Source organism: Piliocolobus tephrosceles, chromosome 7 (genome assembly GCF_002776525.5).
Source record: "Piliocolobus tephrosceles isolate RC106 chromosome 7, ASM277652v3, whole genome shotgun sequence".
In the NCBI taxonomy this organism is placed as follows: Eukaryota; Metazoa; Chordata; class Mammalia; order Primates; family Cercopithecidae; genus Piliocolobus; species Piliocolobus tephrosceles.
In genome coordinates, this window is record NC_045440.1 from 47,405,549 (window position 1) to 47,422,746 (window position 17,198).

General features: G+C 40.6%; 1 protein-coding gene across 1 annotated transcript in view; it reads right to left on the reverse strand.

Annotated features, from left to right (window-relative positions):
- LOC111525260 (DNA-dependent protein kinase catalytic subunit) overlaps nucleotides 1-17,198 on the reverse strand; it is a 178,046-nt gene that overhangs the window by 142,149 nt on the left and 18,699 nt on the right. Inside the window, exons 11-21 of the mRNA XM_026456188.1 lie at nucleotides 16,751-16,897; nucleotides 13,527-13,691; nucleotides 12,906-13,074; nucleotides 12,197-12,246; nucleotides 11,179-11,304; nucleotides 10,249-10,401; nucleotides 8,101-8,216; nucleotides 7,285-7,444; nucleotides 6,520-6,606; nucleotides 5,220-5,339; nucleotides 4,626-4,785 (exon numbers count right to left, since the gene is read on the reverse strand). Coding sequence (XP_026311973.1) covers nucleotides 4,626-4,785; nucleotides 5,220-5,339; nucleotides 6,520-6,606; nucleotides 7,285-7,444; nucleotides 8,101-8,216; nucleotides 10,249-10,401; nucleotides 11,179-11,304; nucleotides 12,197-12,246; nucleotides 12,906-13,074; nucleotides 13,527-13,691; nucleotides 16,751-16,897 — 1,453 coding nt within the window. The remainder of the gene's footprint in view (nucleotides 1-4,625; nucleotides 4,786-5,219; nucleotides 5,340-6,519; nucleotides 6,607-7,284; nucleotides 7,445-8,100; nucleotides 8,217-10,248; nucleotides 10,402-11,178; nucleotides 11,305-12,196; nucleotides 12,247-12,905; nucleotides 13,075-13,526; nucleotides 13,692-16,750; nucleotides 16,898-17,198) is intronic.

The window sequence follows — 17,198 nt, forward strand, 5'->3', positions numbered from 1 at the left end:
TGAAAGTTGTGTCAATTGGTTTCAGAATATGAAAGGACACAACACAGGACAAATCTCAGAAAGTGACTATCTGAGCCTGAAAAGATAATGAGAAATGAGTTAAATTTTTAGCAAAGGTGATTTAACCTTGAAAAGTTTGGTTCTTTGGTTTACTGATCAAGGCCTTCGTCTATACCATGAGAAGTCATTCTTTTTTCAGATGAAATCTCACTCTGTCATCCAGGCTGGAGTGCAATGAAGCAATCTCAGCTCACTGCAACCTCTGCCTACCGGGTTCAAGTGATTCTCCTGCCTTGGCCTCCCAAGTAGCTGGGATTACAGGTATGCGCCACCATGCCTGGCTAATTTTTTGTCTTTTTAGCAGAGACAGGGTTTCACCATGTTTGCCAGGCTGGTCTCAAACTCCTGACCTCAGGTGATCCACCCAAGTTATGGGATTACAGGAATGAGCCACAGTGCCTGGCCAAGAAGTCATTCTTTGTATGTAATCTGCCAAGACAGCAAAGATTCACTGTCTTACCCGAAAAATTTTCTGAGCTTTATGCTGACTTCGCTGTCTGAAAAAGGAGATTCAGGCCATGTGTCTTTGACAGGAGAGGTCCAGAGCGGCACTGAGTTCCCCCTCAGCAAGCCAAATCAGGATGCACGTGTGGCCCATAAGCCCTACTGCTAGTCAGTGGGCTGGGAAGGGCTCTACCAGGTGTCTCTGCTGTAAAGCCACTATTTTCACTCTCAATCATTAGTACGTGTTTGGGTGAGGTATTTTAAAACCATGGTACTTCAAAAAGTGCCATGCTGGCTGTGAAGGTGTAGGGGCCACCTAGGAGGACACTCAGAGGCCTCCAGGAACTGAGAATCATGCTCCAGTCATCAGTCAGCAAGGAGACAGGAACCTTGGTTCTCCAATCACATGGAACTGAATCCTGCCAACAACCTGGATGGGGAGTGAACAAACCTGGCCTAGCCAACACCTTGATTTCAGTCATATGACTGAACACAGAACCCAGCTGAGCTCATCTGGACTTGTGTCCTACAAATCTATGAAATAATCAATGGGTGCTATTTTAAGCTAAGTTTATAAGAACTTATTATACACCAAACAAACAAAAAACCACTAGGAAACTTTAACTTACTCATTTTACTTATTTATATCTGTATATGCTCACTGCTTCCTGTTTGATTACATGGGTTATAATGTTTCTAAAGTTATTTATTTTGATGCTCAAATCATCACTAATTTTGCCTGTGACATTTCCCCCATCATGTTTTTAACAGGTCCTTACTTTCTGGATGTTCTATAAAACACAGTATTCTAGGTTCATAATATATTTTCCTGGCCCCAGGTTGGAACCAAGGAGTTCTGGTTCCATTAATGGAAAATGAGGTGTGGGTCTGGGCATGGTAGCTCATGCCTGTAATCCCAGCACTTTGGGAGGCCAAGGTGGGTAGATCACTTGAGGTCAGGAGCTCGAGACCAGTCTGGTCAACACAGTGAGACCTCATCTCTACTAAAAATACAAAACTTAGCTGGGAGTGGTGGTGCATGCCTGTAGTCTCAACTACTTGGAAGGCTGAGGTGGAAGGATCACTTGAAACCAGCAGGCAGAGGTTGCAGTGAGCCAAGGCTGCGCCACTGCACTCCTGCCTGGGCAACAGAGTGAGACTCTATCTCAAAAAAAGAATAATAAAAAGAAAAAGAAAATGAGATTTGGAGGCCATGACCTGGGTGCCAGGTTTGCCTGTTACTATTCAGGTACCACACTCCTAGGCAGGTGCCTTCAGAGGCCAGAGTATATGTAACACACAAACACACACACACTCTCTCAGTCCTATTTCCACATTCATTTAGATGCATCCATATGTGAACACACATATATAACTGGGGAGACGCAGAGGGAGAGGGAGGACAACGGGTTCACACTGATATACCCACTTCAAATGCAGCTCCACAGTGTCCATTCCAATTTCCTGTCTTTCTGTATTTGTAGCTCACTCCAACATGAGAAACCTAGTTTCCCTTATTCTGAACGAATTTATGTATTTGTTCAAACCCCTGTGTGTAACCAAACTACTACCTCCATCACCCTCCTGGGTGCACCCCGACATCCCAGACAGCTGTCCCAACACATGGGTGCCTCATCTGGCTTGGGTAAACCCCATGCCAGGTCACCCCGTGGGGGATGACCTCCTCACGCCTTCAGGAGCACCTGGGACCTCCCCCTGCCCAGCATCTACCTTCCGCTGTACCACCTAAAGGCCTCGGGACTGATCACTCTAGGAAGTGGAGTGCGGAATGCCTCAAATTACTAACTCACAAGAGGGAAAAACAGTAACTTGATGACCACAAAAAGATGATGCAAACACTGACCAAATGGTTAGAGTGGAAACAACCAGCAAAGGCACCACGGGTCCTGAAGAGGACCCAGTGTCTGTCAAAGAGGCATAGCCCAAAACTCACCAAGAGGAAACATCAGACAAACCCACATGGAAGGACACTGTTCAAAATAACTGGCCTGCAGTCTTCAAAAATGACAAGTCATAAGAACTAAGAAAGGTTGAAGAACTATCCCACATTAAAGAAGCCTAAAGAGTTACAACTAAGGTCGGGTGCGGTGGCTCAAGCCTATAATCCCAGCACTTTCGGAGGCGGAGACGGGCGGATCACGAGGTCAGGAGATCGAGACCATCCTGGCTAACACGGTGAAACCCCGTCTCTACTAAAAAAAATACAAAAAACTAGCCGGGCGGGGTGGCGGGTGCCTGTAGTCCTGGCTACTCGGGAGGCTGAGGCAGGAGAATGGCGTAAACCTGGCAGGCGGACCTTGCAGTGAGCTGAGATCCGGCCACTGCACTCCAGCCTGGGAGACAGAGCGAGACACCATCTCAAAAAAAAAAAAAAAAAGAGTTACAACTAAAAGTAACACATGATCCTACACTGAATTCTAAACCAGGAAAAATGCAGCTAAAAAAATAAATTAATAGGGCAAGTGAAAAATGTGCCTATTGACTGTTACTTGGAAGAATATGTATCCATGTTATCTTTCCTGATTTTGATAATAATATTGTTGTTATGCAAAAATGTTCTCACTCTTAAGAAATATACAATGAAGTCTTCAAGATCTATGACACCTTCAACTTATTCACAAACAGTTCCGAAAAAAATGTCCCTTGTAAATATAAAAACATGCACAAACACACAATAGAGAAAGTACATACGATAACATAAATGGTACAAAATCTTAATAACTGGTGAATCTAGAGAGAACTCATGGAGTTCTTTTTACTGTTACTACAACTGTTCTGGAAGTTTGATACATCAAAAGAAGTTATTAAAACACTAACTTTTGTCTCTTACATGATACATTTTGTTTTGTCACCTAATGTTGCTTACTTTCTGCTTTTCTCAAGGATCGAATAATCTAGATAGAGTATATGTTTAACAGGCAAATCCTTTAAAACAATCACAGTAACTTCCTTTATTAATCTAAAACAAATCTTTTCAATGAGTTAATTAACAGAACTCAAAAAAGAAAATTAGATACTACAAAGATATATGCTATCAGATACATTCATTTTACTAAGTGATGTATTTGTCACAAACACTCAAATTATGGCACTCCTTACATAAATGTGAATTTTAAAAGCTATAAAGATCAACTAGTTTGTAATTTTGGTCTCTAAAATATACTTGTTACTACAATCTGTAAAAAAATTATGACTCTTTCTTCATAAACTCTGCATATGTACTGAGGATGTCACAAAAACCAGACACAGTGCATGAAATCTGTCACACAACTTTCACTTAATGTTTCCAAGCCAGTAAGATTTAACAATAAAATAATGATTTACATAAGTAAAACCTCACAATTTTTTTTCTGTATTTCTTTTTTTGGCCTCATGAAGAAAAAAACCTTAGAAATTAATACTTGACTTCTACTTTGAAGATAGTAAAGCTTAAATTCTTACAAATACTTCAGTCTTTCTCCCAACGGAATCTGTTTGCTTGCATCGGATGACAAGGTCTCTTTTCATTCCAGTTTAAGTAAGTCCGTGCCCCACCCTAACTCTTAAGTCCTACTTTTTTTCTTAACTAGTAATATTTTTACCTGGACAGATAATTTTCTTCTTTGACTCTTTTCCCAAACCTATTTTTTCTATGATGACATTTTTTTCCCAATTCTTAATTAGCTATCCTTAGTGTGCTTCATCAGCTATGTTTTAAAAAGCAAAAAAATCTAGTGAAAGTAAAAATACAAAATCACTACTGAATTTTCTGAAGTTTTTAATTCCTGACTGATTTATTCAACAAATTTTTTTGCAAAGCAGTGTATTAGGAGCCATAAAAATTTCAAGGTATTTAAGACAGTCCTTGTCTTTGAAGATTTTATAAATCTTAGTAAGCTATAAGGGAGTAAATGAAAAATATTTTTAATACCTCAACTATGTTTCTTTATCACAATTAGAGTCAGATAAATTAGGGAAATTACAAAAACAGCAATCAAACATATTTTGAACACATTGGGTTTACATTTCAGAAGTTACCAAAATACAGTCCTACCTATTATAGTTAGTTACTCCATTTCCATTTTAATTACAATACACATCGCAATTCTTCTAAACCTTACCTGACAAGGCTGAAGTCTTCAGGTAGCCATCCAGGCAGGGGAGAATGTCTTTGTAATAAGGCTGCATTACATGTCTGTCGATATAAATTGACCATTCTTCTAGAGCATTCAGGCCTACTTCTGCCAAGGGGGTATAGCTCAGGCCCAGTTTGAAAGCCATCTGTATGTTAACACAAACAAGTTAAACTGAAACACAAGAAATATAAGATTTAAAGGAAAAAAAAACACCACGTAATTGTGATTTCTAATTACTACTCCTTTTATTGCTGGACACCCGACACTGCTGGAGTGTGTAGTCGAGGTAATTAGGAGGAAAGCAAGCAGCTGTCTCTGTGGCTGTAGTATACCGCAGCCTTCCAAGACACACAGGTTTAACCCTCACATTGACCTCCAAGTGCAGTTCAGAGTCACCAAGGGTCTAAGTCCCAAAGCCAGTAAGTGGCAGAAACAGACCCTGACCCGGGTACGCCTGTGAGGAAACACTTGCTGGGACTGCCTTGGCAAGAGCGTGGTGTTTCCATGCGCTCTGGGACTCACAACAGTCCCAGATGTCTTGAACAGAGCCCAGATGGCTCTGTTCAAGACAACACCTACCTGCAGCGCAGGAATGTAGGCTCTAATATCGAGTTCGATGATGTCGTGAGGCAGGGACAGAAGAAAGGTCAAACAAGAGGCCAAAAGTTCATCTTTGTATTGCTTCATTTTAACTGCCACCTTAACAAGAAAGAAGACAATAATGTATATCTGAATAGAGCCTACATTTGAAAATCAACTGAAAAGTATTTGCCCTATTCTCAAATACAAAAATGGGCACGTAGCCTTTATTGACATGACCACATTCACTTACAAATTACACACTAACCTCCAGGAAAGTTAATTTATTGAAATGCTTAATACCTACTACATGGAAAAACAAGAATCTATTTCATTTTGAGTTGTCATCACTCAATTGAATTATGCTAAGAGAGCTCGAGGGCCTTTTTTTTTTGTAAGATAGAGTCGTGCTGTCACCCAGGCGAGTGCAGTGGTGCAACTCCGCTCACTGCAACCTCTGCCATCCTTCAAGCGGTTCTCCTGCCTCGGCCTCCCAAGTAGCTGGAATTAAAGGCACACATCACCACATCTGGCTAATTTTTTGTATTTTTAATAGAGATGGGATTTCACCATGTTGGCCAGGCTGGTCTTGAACCCCTGCTCTCAAGTGATCCACCCACCTTGGCCTCCCAAAGTGCTAGGATTAAAGGTTTGAGCCACCATGCCTGGCTGAGGGACTTTTGAAGCACAATAACTTCCTCTACTAGTTTTTTTAGGACCTCACTCCCACTCTAGATTTAGCAAACACATTTTTATTTTTATTTATTTATTTATTTATTTATCTGAGACACAGTCTCGCTCTGTTTCCCAGGCTGGAGTGTAGTGGCACTATCTTGGCTCACTGCAACCTCCATCTCCCAGGTTCAAGCTATTCTCCTCCCCCAGCCTCCTGACCCGACACAATTCTTTTTTTTTTCTGAGACAGAGTCTCACTGTGTCACCCAGGCTGGAGCACAGTGGCGCAATCTCAGGTCACTGCAACCTCTGCCTCCAGGGTTCAAGCAGTTCTCCTGCCTCAGCCTCCTGAGGAGCTGGGATTACAGGCATGCACCACCACGCCAGACTAATTTTTGTATTTTTAGTAGAGACGTGGTTTCACTACGTTGGTCAGGATAGTCTCGAACTCCTGACCTTGTGATCCACCCACCTTGGCCTCCCAAAGTGCTGGGATTAAGGGCATGAGCCACCGTACCCAGCCCCAATTCTTAAAATAATTATTTATGATCACTAGGATTTTTTCAATAAACATTCATTTAAAAACAGTGCATGATAACACTAAGATTAATCATTTAAAAATTACCTCTTTGCCAAATTTCACAAATAAAGCAAAGCAAGAATGCTTTTCTGGGTCTTCAGGAGAGCGTTTCAGACTCTTTGGACTAACTCCCTGTCAAATAAAACAGCAAGTTAGTACACTGAACAAGAATCAGGAGACTGTATCCTAATCCAGTAGTTCCCAGCCTGTCTTCAGAGGGGTGAATCCATTTCAAGTTACCAACATCTAATGAAGACAGGAGGGAGAATCAACTCTGCAGACGTTTCAAGGCACAGGCCAGTCAGAACAAGAGGAGGGAAGGTGGTGGCTAGTAAGAAGCCATGGACACGACTAAGTCCATTCCCTCTTTCTCATCTCACCCTGTAATTCCCAGGTGGGCTCGTCAGGTGACTGGCTGAAGCATCCAGAATGCTAATCCAGTTGTTCTCAAACTTTACTAGGTGCCAGAATCACTTGGTAGCTCCTAGCACAGGCAGCAGAGCCCTGCCCTCAGAGTTTCTGATGCAGGAAGCAATGCTCAAGGATGCTGGTCCTGCGACCACACTTTGAAAGGCCTTGTTAATCTTACATAATTAGCCAGGTGCTTGAGCATCACGGCAAAAAATGCTGCTAGCTTTTTAGAGTGCTATCCAACTGCCAGCCACTCACATATCAATTTTTAAAAACACATATAATAAAATTAGTAGACTTTAAAACTGCATAGGCCACAATCACATATTTCATGATACATTTATATAAACTCATAACCTAAAAAAATGCAAGATTCAATGTCCTGCAAAAAAGACTCACCTCGAAATATTTTATTTTCTTGGCATTTCTTACTGTAATAGAAAGCAATTTGTAGAAACCACTGATGAGGGGCAACCTTGTAGACTGTAAAATTAATTCATATGAAAATGAGTACACCCATGGTTCAAAAAATTCTGCTTGTTTCTCAGGGAGAATCTCTCTGTAAAAACAAATTAGAAACTGAAGGTAGAAATTTTTATCATACTGATCTTAAAATTATAAGGGACACAAATAACTAAGCTACAATTCCATTGCATAACATTTTTAGGTATCCTAAAATGTTTAGTTATATCTATAATCCATTTTTCTCTGAGGATCTTTTAAACATAAAAAATAATGAAAACTGTAAGCTAGAACACTTACATACATTTTTAAAGATCTATATAATCGATCATAGAGTTTGTCTTTTATTATTTCTTTTTTTTTTTTGAGATGGAGTCTCGCTCTGTTGCCCAGGCTAGAGTGCTGTGGTGCAATCTCGACTCACTGCAAGCTCTACCTCCCGGGTTCACGCCATTCTCCTGCCTCAGCCTCCCGAGTAGCTGGGACTACAGATGCCCGCTACTACGCCCAGCTAATTTTTTATATTTTTAGTAGAGACCAGGTTTCACTGTTAGCGGGTGAAACCGGATGGTCTCGATCTCCTGACCTCGTGATCCGCCCACCTCGGCCTCCCAAAGTGCTGGGATTATAGGCGTGAGCCATTGTGCCCGGCCTATTATTTCATTTCTTATATCTACATAAGGGATTTTCTTTATTACAGACAATAAGTAACAATCATTTTCATTCTTAAATAATTAGAATTTTACAAAATACCTGCAAAATTCCACCAGGTTAATGAAAGCCGAAAAATCTTTAGGTTTAGCCGGATGCAAGTTAGCCGCTGGATCTGAAGTCGGGATCATCCAAACACCAGGAGCCTCATCTCCGTTCTTAAAGAGTAATTGTAGCAAAGAAACATTGTACCATTCAATCACGAATCACTCAACAAATAACTTTCCAACTGACTTCATGGTCAAGGCCTGATGCTATGAAGAAAGAATGCAACAGCAAGAAAGACCAAGATGGGTGCTCAAGAGCTATAGTCTGATAAGAAGGGCAGGACTTGCAGAAAGCGTTAATCAAAAGGACTCTCGGTAAGTGATGAGAGAATGGGACAAACAGAAAAATGCCAAGGGTGGGCAGCACTTCTTGAGGGAGCTAGCAATAATGCCTTGACAGAGACAGAATTTTAACAGGTGACCTAGAGATTTCAAGTGAAGAAACAGAGAAATAGAGAAATTATTAACAGTATTAAGAAAGATAAATGAAAAATATGGTATTGTGGAAGTGCACGAAGATCAGTTTTAAACATGCTAAGTGTCGCCAAATTTGTGTTACCAAACACAACTGTGTATTCAAATTAAAATGTTGCACAAGTAGCTAGAAATAGAGAGCAGAAACCAACAAGGGAGGAGGAGGCTGGAGACCAAACATATCTGGGAAGTGCTAACAGGGGTCGTTGATCTGTTGAAACGAAGCTGGAAGGGCAGGAAACAGAAGGGAAGCCACCGAAGACAGCAATGAACACACACGTGTTCTAAAATGCAGGTCTGTCAGCTGACAGTTCGAGGAAGTCCCTTTGGGCAAGTATTTTTTTTAAATAAAATTATTTTAGACATATGCAAAGCACAAGAGCAATAAAGCACACATCAGTGTTGCTACCTATCATTCAGCATGAAAAAGAGAATACTGCAAGTACAACAAAGCTGATGTGACCACGGGCTTGTACCGTTTTCCCTTCATGTTTCCTCTGCACATTCTCCCCATTACCTCTTGTCTAACTTCTCAGGACTGCAGTGGAGGTACTGACGCGTGAACTCGAATCAGCACGATCTAGTCTGAAACAATCACTGCAGTCGAAAGCAAGTGAGATGCCTCCCCAGGATCTCAGTTCTTTCTCGTCAGCCTAATTACCGTGGAGTCCAGTTACCATCAATGCCTCGGACAAGAGCAGGGCAGCTCCAGGCTGGTGGCCTTAAGCCATGACTTATCCTTTTTTTTCTGAGACACAGTCTCGCTCTGTCGCTGAGGCTGTAGCACAGTGGCACCATCTCGGCTCACTGCGAGCTATGCCTCCAGGGTTCACGCCATTCTCCTGCCTCTACCTCCTGAGTAGCTGCGATTAGGGCGCCCGCCGCCACGCCTGGCTAATTTTTTCTTTTTTGAGACAGTCTCTGTCGCCCAGGCTGGAGTGCAGTAGCGTGATCTCCGCTCAATGCAAGCTCCGCCTCCCAGGTTCATGCCATTCTCCTGCCTCAGCCTCCCAAGTAGATGGGACTACAGGCGCCTGCCACCATGCCTGCCTAATTTTTTGTATTTTTAGTAGAGACAGGGTTTCACTGTGTTAGCCAGGATGGTCCCGACCTTGTGATCCATCCGCCTCAGCCTCCCAAAGTGCTGGGATTACAGGTATGACCAAACGCACCAGGCCTAAGCCACGACGTACCTTTAACCAAGGCTAGGAAAATTAGGTGCAAAAAAAAGGGAGGGCATTTTCTTATTTCTCTTCCTATTATCTATACTCTTCTATCACAGGAACATATTTAACACCTTGTACCACAAGTTTCCTTAACTATAAACAAGCACAACCCCAGGTTTCCCTATCCTACACAAAGTCATTTCTACCTAAGATTTCTGTCACTGTTTACTATTGCTAAGGAATAGGAAACAAATGAGCCTAGTAAATAACTTTTATAAAAAAAAAATTAACATATATAAATTACTTTTTGAACCATCTAGTAATAACATTTTCTATACAATAGGTTACATCCAACAGAAATGCATCAATGGCACATAATAATCCTGAAGAACCGAATTTTCTTCAGTCCTCCTCTACAAATGTGCTATTATCCCCTAAATATTTATACGCAAAGACAGTTGATAAAAAATGATGAAAAATTACTACTAATAAAAATTTCTAACCTCTTGTTCCCCAACAGTCTGTGTTTGTAGTGTAAGATCCAATTTCTCAACAATCTTCAACACGGATTTTACAAATTCATCATAAAGTAAATGATTCAGACTTTCACTGGAGGAATTCACAGAGAAAAATGCTTCATCTGCTAAAATAGAATCCTTTAAATAAAAAAAATCAATAAACTTCAAAATCTTGTGCAAAAAAGTATTAGTATTTTATAAGCATTAAGACACATATACAGATGTACGTGCTAATTTGGGTATTATGGAAACAGTGATGATAAACTGTAGCAGATTTACCTGGAAGTTTTCAAGCTGCAAGATACTTTCCTAAATTATTATAATAGCATCATTTCAGTCAGATATCATTTATCCAGTCATGTAACAAATACTTACTCTGTATATAGTGGTAAGTGAGAAGATTTAGGCCAACCTTGTCAAAGCATTTACCCCAATTAATTTGTGGATGTGTATGTATAAACACAAATATGTGTAATATGCATCTACAGACACTATGTGTACATGTAAGGACATGCACATATACTTCTGTGCATACATAAGTAAATATGCACACATATATAAACATACACATATATAATACACACAAATACATATATATCCATCCTCAGACTGGACCTGTTAGGAAGAACAGCTTAGCATGAGCTGTACCATCTCGCTATTTAAAATTAAAATGAGGACGCAGCAACAGTAACTAATTAATGTTAAAGGAATTCTATGTCTGTGTTTCTTTCAATTCATTTATTTCTACTCTCATTCTAACTTCCTGATTCATAGCTTTAATTTTTTATTTTTGAAGTACAGTTTTAAATTTTTGAAAGTTAGTAAAACATAATTCTGATATAAGTCTTATGTCTAAACTATGAAGACTAATAGAGGAAGTAAGTACATTTATGGCTTTCAAATGGTAAACATTACCATCATCTGGTCAGAGGTCAGGAGATGTCTGAAGAGATCCACGTAGTCTTTGTATGTGGGCACCTTCCATTTGCCAGTTCTGACTTCCCCTGAAGCACGGTAGTCTTCAGATTCAGACTCGGGGCCCTGGTCAGAAAGACAGTATGATAATATGTAATGATGGATTCTCAGAAGCAGCACTACTGCCAGAACATGCTGGTTTTCAGAATTTTCTAAATTAAACTGCCACCCATAGGAGACCATATAATTAAGGAAGACATTGTATTATAAAAGCATAATTTAAAATGCTGAGGTCAAGTGCGGTGGCTCATACCTGTAATCCCAGCACTCTGGGAGGCCAAGGTGGGCGGATCACCTGAGGTCAAGGCTGCTTCGAAACCAGCCTGGCCAACACGGCAAAATGTCTCTAAACACAAAAATTAGCTGGGCAAGGTGGCGGATGCCTGTAATCCCAGCTACTCGGGAGGCTAAGGCAGGAGAATCGCTTGCTGCAGTGAGCCAAGATTGCGCCACTGCACTCCAGCCTGAATGACAGAGCGAGACTCTGTCTCAAAAAATAAACAAATAAATAAAAAGCTGAAAAATATGTGATTCTTCTGTGACTAAAACTGTGATACACCAAGAAGTATTTCAATACAATATCCACTGAATGTGCTATAATAATCTTGCTTTCGTACATAGTTCAATCTTTCATCTCATCATATGTCCTATAATTTCTGGGAACTAAGATACGCCTCCCTTAGCAATCTGTCCTAGAGTTTCAAGAGAGAAAACATTTTCTGGTTTACGAAAATGTATAAAACCTAAAGTTATGCTTAAAGATGTTTCATACCTTAGAAGTGTATTCGCCTAACAAAATACAGAGGTATTATGTCCTATGCTTTTCAAAATGTAAGGCATTGCTAATAACTAAGAAAAGAACGGCCACTTTTGCAAAATTATATTCGAAAACCTCAGCAACATTCCTAACTTTCAGTGATAATAGATTAATTTTCTAAACATTAAATTCAGAATTTACCTTTGGAAGGACCACTGGTTTAGAACATATTCTGATTAAACCCTGATGCACTGAAAAAAGAAAAAAAAAAACAAAAATGAAGGAAACACTGAAAAATAGAATCAAACACTCAAAAAAAAAAAAAAACCAGTCATTTTATTTTGGAACCCAACTTTACCTCTCAATTTATTTTCTAAGTTCATTAACAGCTTTAATTTTAAAACTTAAAATTATTGGCCAGGCACAGTGGCTCGTGCCTGTAATCCCAACACTTTGGGAGGTCGAGGCAGGTGGATCAAAAGGTCAGGAGTTCAAGACCAGCCTAGCCAATATGGTGAAACCCTGTCTCTACTAAAACTACAAAAATTAGCCAGGCGTGGTGGCAGGCGCCTGTAGTCCCAGCTACTCTGGAGGGTGAGGCAAGAGAATCGCTTGAACCCAGGAGGCAGAGATTGCAGTGAATCAAGATTCTACCACTGCACTCCAGCCTGGGGGACAGAGCGAGACTCTTGTCTCCAAAAAAACAGAAAAAAACCCCAAAACGTAAAACTATTAAAATTTAGAGGTAATAGGATGAAAAAAGGAAGAGATTTTGGCCTACCAAAATTTAGTTCATCAAAAGTTGTATCAAAGATACAAAAGAATTTGGTAAACAGATTCTCTTTACCTATATCAAATAATGTGTTAATTATCCATCATTACTCATAAAAACAATAAATTGCAAACTTACCCACAGTACTAATGCAATTCCTGAGAACTGGCCCTTTTGCTGCCAAAGCTAGGAACACCTTCACTATGGCTCTGCAACACACCAACTGCATTTTTGGACTGTACTGTGGGAAACTGTCTATCTGCATCACCACGAGGTGCTCCAGAACTGGAGTATACACCTCAGGAACCTATCGGAAATCATGAGTTAGAGGAGGGAATCAATGAATACAGGAATAATACAAATTTTCAAAGTAATTACAACTTAATTAGATACTTATTAAAAGAAAAACATGGTTTGTCACCTAACCCGCTGCTTAACATTTATTACTGTGATTGCCTTAAAAAACACACACACACACACACACACACACACAGTAAAAATTGTCTTGAAGTGCAATTCTATCCCAAGCAACAATTCCAAATCTTTCAGAAAGATGGCAAGAGAAACAAATATTTTTTTTCCTGTTCTGGATAAAAAAAAATCAAGTTTCATGACAATAATTGTATTGCCACAAAATACTAACTAAAACTGTCACATTGTTCCCAACAGTGCCTACACTAAATGTACTGTATGACTCCATCAAATTATTTGAAGAAATGAAGATTAAATACTTAAAACTGTGCTGTTTAGTTCACTTACTGTGTCAAGGTACAGCAAGACACTTGCAACAGACTGGAGAAAGCTTGGCATCTGATAAACACGGTCGTCACCAGTGTCTGTCTGGGTGAGGAACATCTGCTTGCAACGCTGAATGAGCTCAACATACATGAAGTCAACATCTTTTGCGTTTATAACTTTGCAGGGCTTTAGAAAAGGGAAAACATAAGTTTTCATCAATCTTAACAAGATCAAAATAATGATATTTAAGGTGTCATGTTAAGCCATGTGATTATAAACACAAATTTAACAAGGCTTTTTTTTTTTTTTTGAGACAAAGTTTTGCTCTTGTCCAGGCTGGAGTGCAATGGCATGATCTCGGCTCACCACAACCTCCACCTCCCGGGTTCAAGTGATTCTCCCATCTCAGCCTCCCGAATAGCTGGGATTACAGGCATGATCCACCATGCCTGGCTTTTTTTTTTTTTTTTTTTTGGTATTGTTAAGTAGAAGCAGGGTTTCTCCGTGTTGCTCAGGCTGGTCTCGAACTCCTGACCTCAGGTGATCTGCCCGCCTCAGCCTCCCAAAGTGCTGAGATTACGGGCGTGAGCCATAAGCTTTTTAATTAAGAAGAAATACAGATATAAAATACAGTATATGCCCAGGTACAGTGGCCCATGCCTGTAATCCCAGCACTTTGGGAGGCCGAGGCGGGCAGATCACCTGAAGTCATGAGTTCAAGACCAGCCTGGCCACCAGGGTGAAACCTCACCTCTAAAAAAACACACACACACACACACACACAAATTAGCCACGCGTGGTGGCGCACAACTGTAATCCCAGCTACTCAAGAGGCTGAGGCATGAGAAACGCTTGAACCCGGGAAGTGGAGGCTGCAGTAAGCTGAGATCGCACCATTGCACTCCAGCCTGGGCAACAGCGAGGTTTCACCTCAATAAATAAATAAATAAATAAATAAATAAATAAATAAATAAATAAATAAAATATGGTATCTCATTATAAAGATGCTTCGTGTAATAATATGTAATCACATTTTAAATACTTATTCACACAGGAAGCATTTACTGGTTGTCAGCTATGTTCTAGGCACTGTTTAGACAGTGGGTACTGAGGACAAATGAGAGGCTGTCTCTGCCCCCAAGACTGTCCATCTACAGAAGAGGCCAGGAGTCCATACATGACTGGAAGATGCTCCATGTCACGCTCCACACCACACCAAGAGACATTTTTACAAACTCACAAATGTGCTAATGCAATTGCTCAATTTCAGACTTTTCCAAGGCTTCTTTTCCAGGACTTCTGAATCCAGTCCAGACTCCCAGAGGATCTGATGGTGCACCTCATTTCCCCTTTCCTGTCTATCATGCTCTAGCCACAGGGACAAGCTCAAGTGGGGGTAGATCACTGCGTAAAGGGAAAATCCCATGCGATCTTTTAGCTCAGAGCCTTCTGCCATTCTGTTTCTTCTGCCCTAAGCATATTTAAAGAAGGCAACAGAGACAAATGGAGATGAAGATTAAGAAAATGGGAAAGGCTAGGCACGGTGGCTTACAGCTGTCAGCCCAGTGCTTTGGGGACTGAGGCAGGAGGTTTGCTTGAAGCCAGGAGTTCAAGACCAGCCTGTGTAACAAAGTGAGATATCATCTCTACAAAAGATTAAAAAATTTGCTGGGCATGGTGGCTCATGCTTGTGGTCCCAGCTACTCGGGAAGTTAAGGCAGGAGGATCGCTTAGCCCTAGCAGGAGGATCGCTTAGCCCTAGAAGTCAGGGCTGCAGTGAGTCATGATTGTACCACTACACTCCAGCCTGAGAGGCAAAAAAGAAAAAGAAAAGAAAAAGGGAGAGGCCAGGAGCAGTGGCTCATGCCTGTAATCCCAGCACTTTGGGAGGCCAAGGTGGGCGGATCACCTGAGGTCGGGAGTTCAGGACCAGCCTGACCAACATGGAGAAACCCCGTCTCTACTAAAAATACAAAAATAAAATAGCCAGGCATGGTGGTGCATGTCTGTAATCTCAGCACTCGGGAGGCTGAGGCAGGAGAATTGCTTGAACCTGGGAGGCGGAGGTTGTGGCGAGCCGAGGTCATGCCATCGCACTCCAGACTGGGCAACGAGCGAAACTCCAACTTAAAAATTAAAAAAAAAGAAGAAAGAAGAAAAAAAAGGGAGAGATTGTACGAAGAAAAAGGAATTTAGTTGTTTTTTTCTACAAAGCAGAAGTCACAAAGTTCCGCTAAGAAGAAATAACTGGGTTATTCTTAATATTTTTCTTTAAAAAAATTTTTTAAAGAGAGATAGCGTCTCTGTTGCCCACATAGGAGTGCAGTGGCTCGATCATAGCTCACTGCCACCTCTGCCTCCTGAGTTCAAGAGATTCTCCTGCCTCAGCCTCCCAAGCAATTGGGATTACAGGTGCACGCCACCACGCCTGGCTAATTTTTGTATTTTTAGTAGACAGGGTTTTATCACCTTGACCAGGCTGGTCTCAAACTCCTGACCTCAGGTGATCTGCCCGCCTCAGCCTCCCAAGGTGGTGAGATTACAGGTGTGGGCTGCCACACCTAGCTAATATTCTTAAATATATCTCTTTCTGTCATATAAACTTTTTTTAACTTCTCTTTCTAAAACTGAGTGAAATCAACTACAATTTTACTTTAGGAATAAGGAGCAGCATAGTATAGAGGGGAAACATGTGTTTCTACTCTTCACGCTTGGACTTATGCTTTGGTTCTGTCAATTCTGAGTCTCTTAACAAGTTTCCTAATTTCTCCGGATCTCGGTTTGCTAATCTGCAAAACAGAGTAATACTCAGCTCCTAAGGGTTAGGAGAACTTGAGATAACACATATAAAGAATTCTAGTACATAGTAGACAGTGAAGGAATCTTAACTGTTAATAAACAACACTAATACAGTGACCCTCAGGATATGCGGGAGGGATTGGTTCCAGGCCTCCTCAGTATACCTAAATCCATGCATACTCAAGTCCCACAGTCACTCTGTGGAAGCCTCATATACAAAAACTCAGCCCTCTATATAAGTTTCAAATCCAGCACACACTGTATTTTTTATCTGTATGGCAGAAAAACATCTGCATGTAAGTGGACCTGTGCAGTTCACGACCATGTTATTTAAGGGTCTGCTGTGTTGTTGCAAGTATTAGACACTACTCAAAATGCAATAAATTAGATTCCTTTAAACAATCACGTGAAACCAAGACAAAATAGAGTAAGTTAATGAGACATACTCCTGCAAAAAGTCCGTATCCACGGATAGCAATAGATAACTCCTTGTTGTTCGAATCCACATTTCTGATGATTCCATAAAACTGCTCCATAAAGTACTGCAGTTTACTTTTATGCATTTCTGCATTTTTCGCCACCATATTAGAAACCTGCAAATACATAATATTTTGAAATATTTAATAGCAATGGAATCTTTACAAATATGGAAAAACTAGAACTGTTTAGATGCTACTAATGTACTGTTATAGTTACACACAATTGCTTTAAATCATAAAGACCCTTTGCTTCCATTTTGCTTAGTCTCTATCAGGTTCAGAAAAGTGTCTTAAATAAGGTTATGTGATACATTTTTCCTAGAGAAGGGACTAAGAGACCAAGGATACGCCTAAGTCTGAAAAGAAAAAAAAAAAACAGGTTTTGAAGTAAGATTCTCTGAGGAAGCAAAGAGCA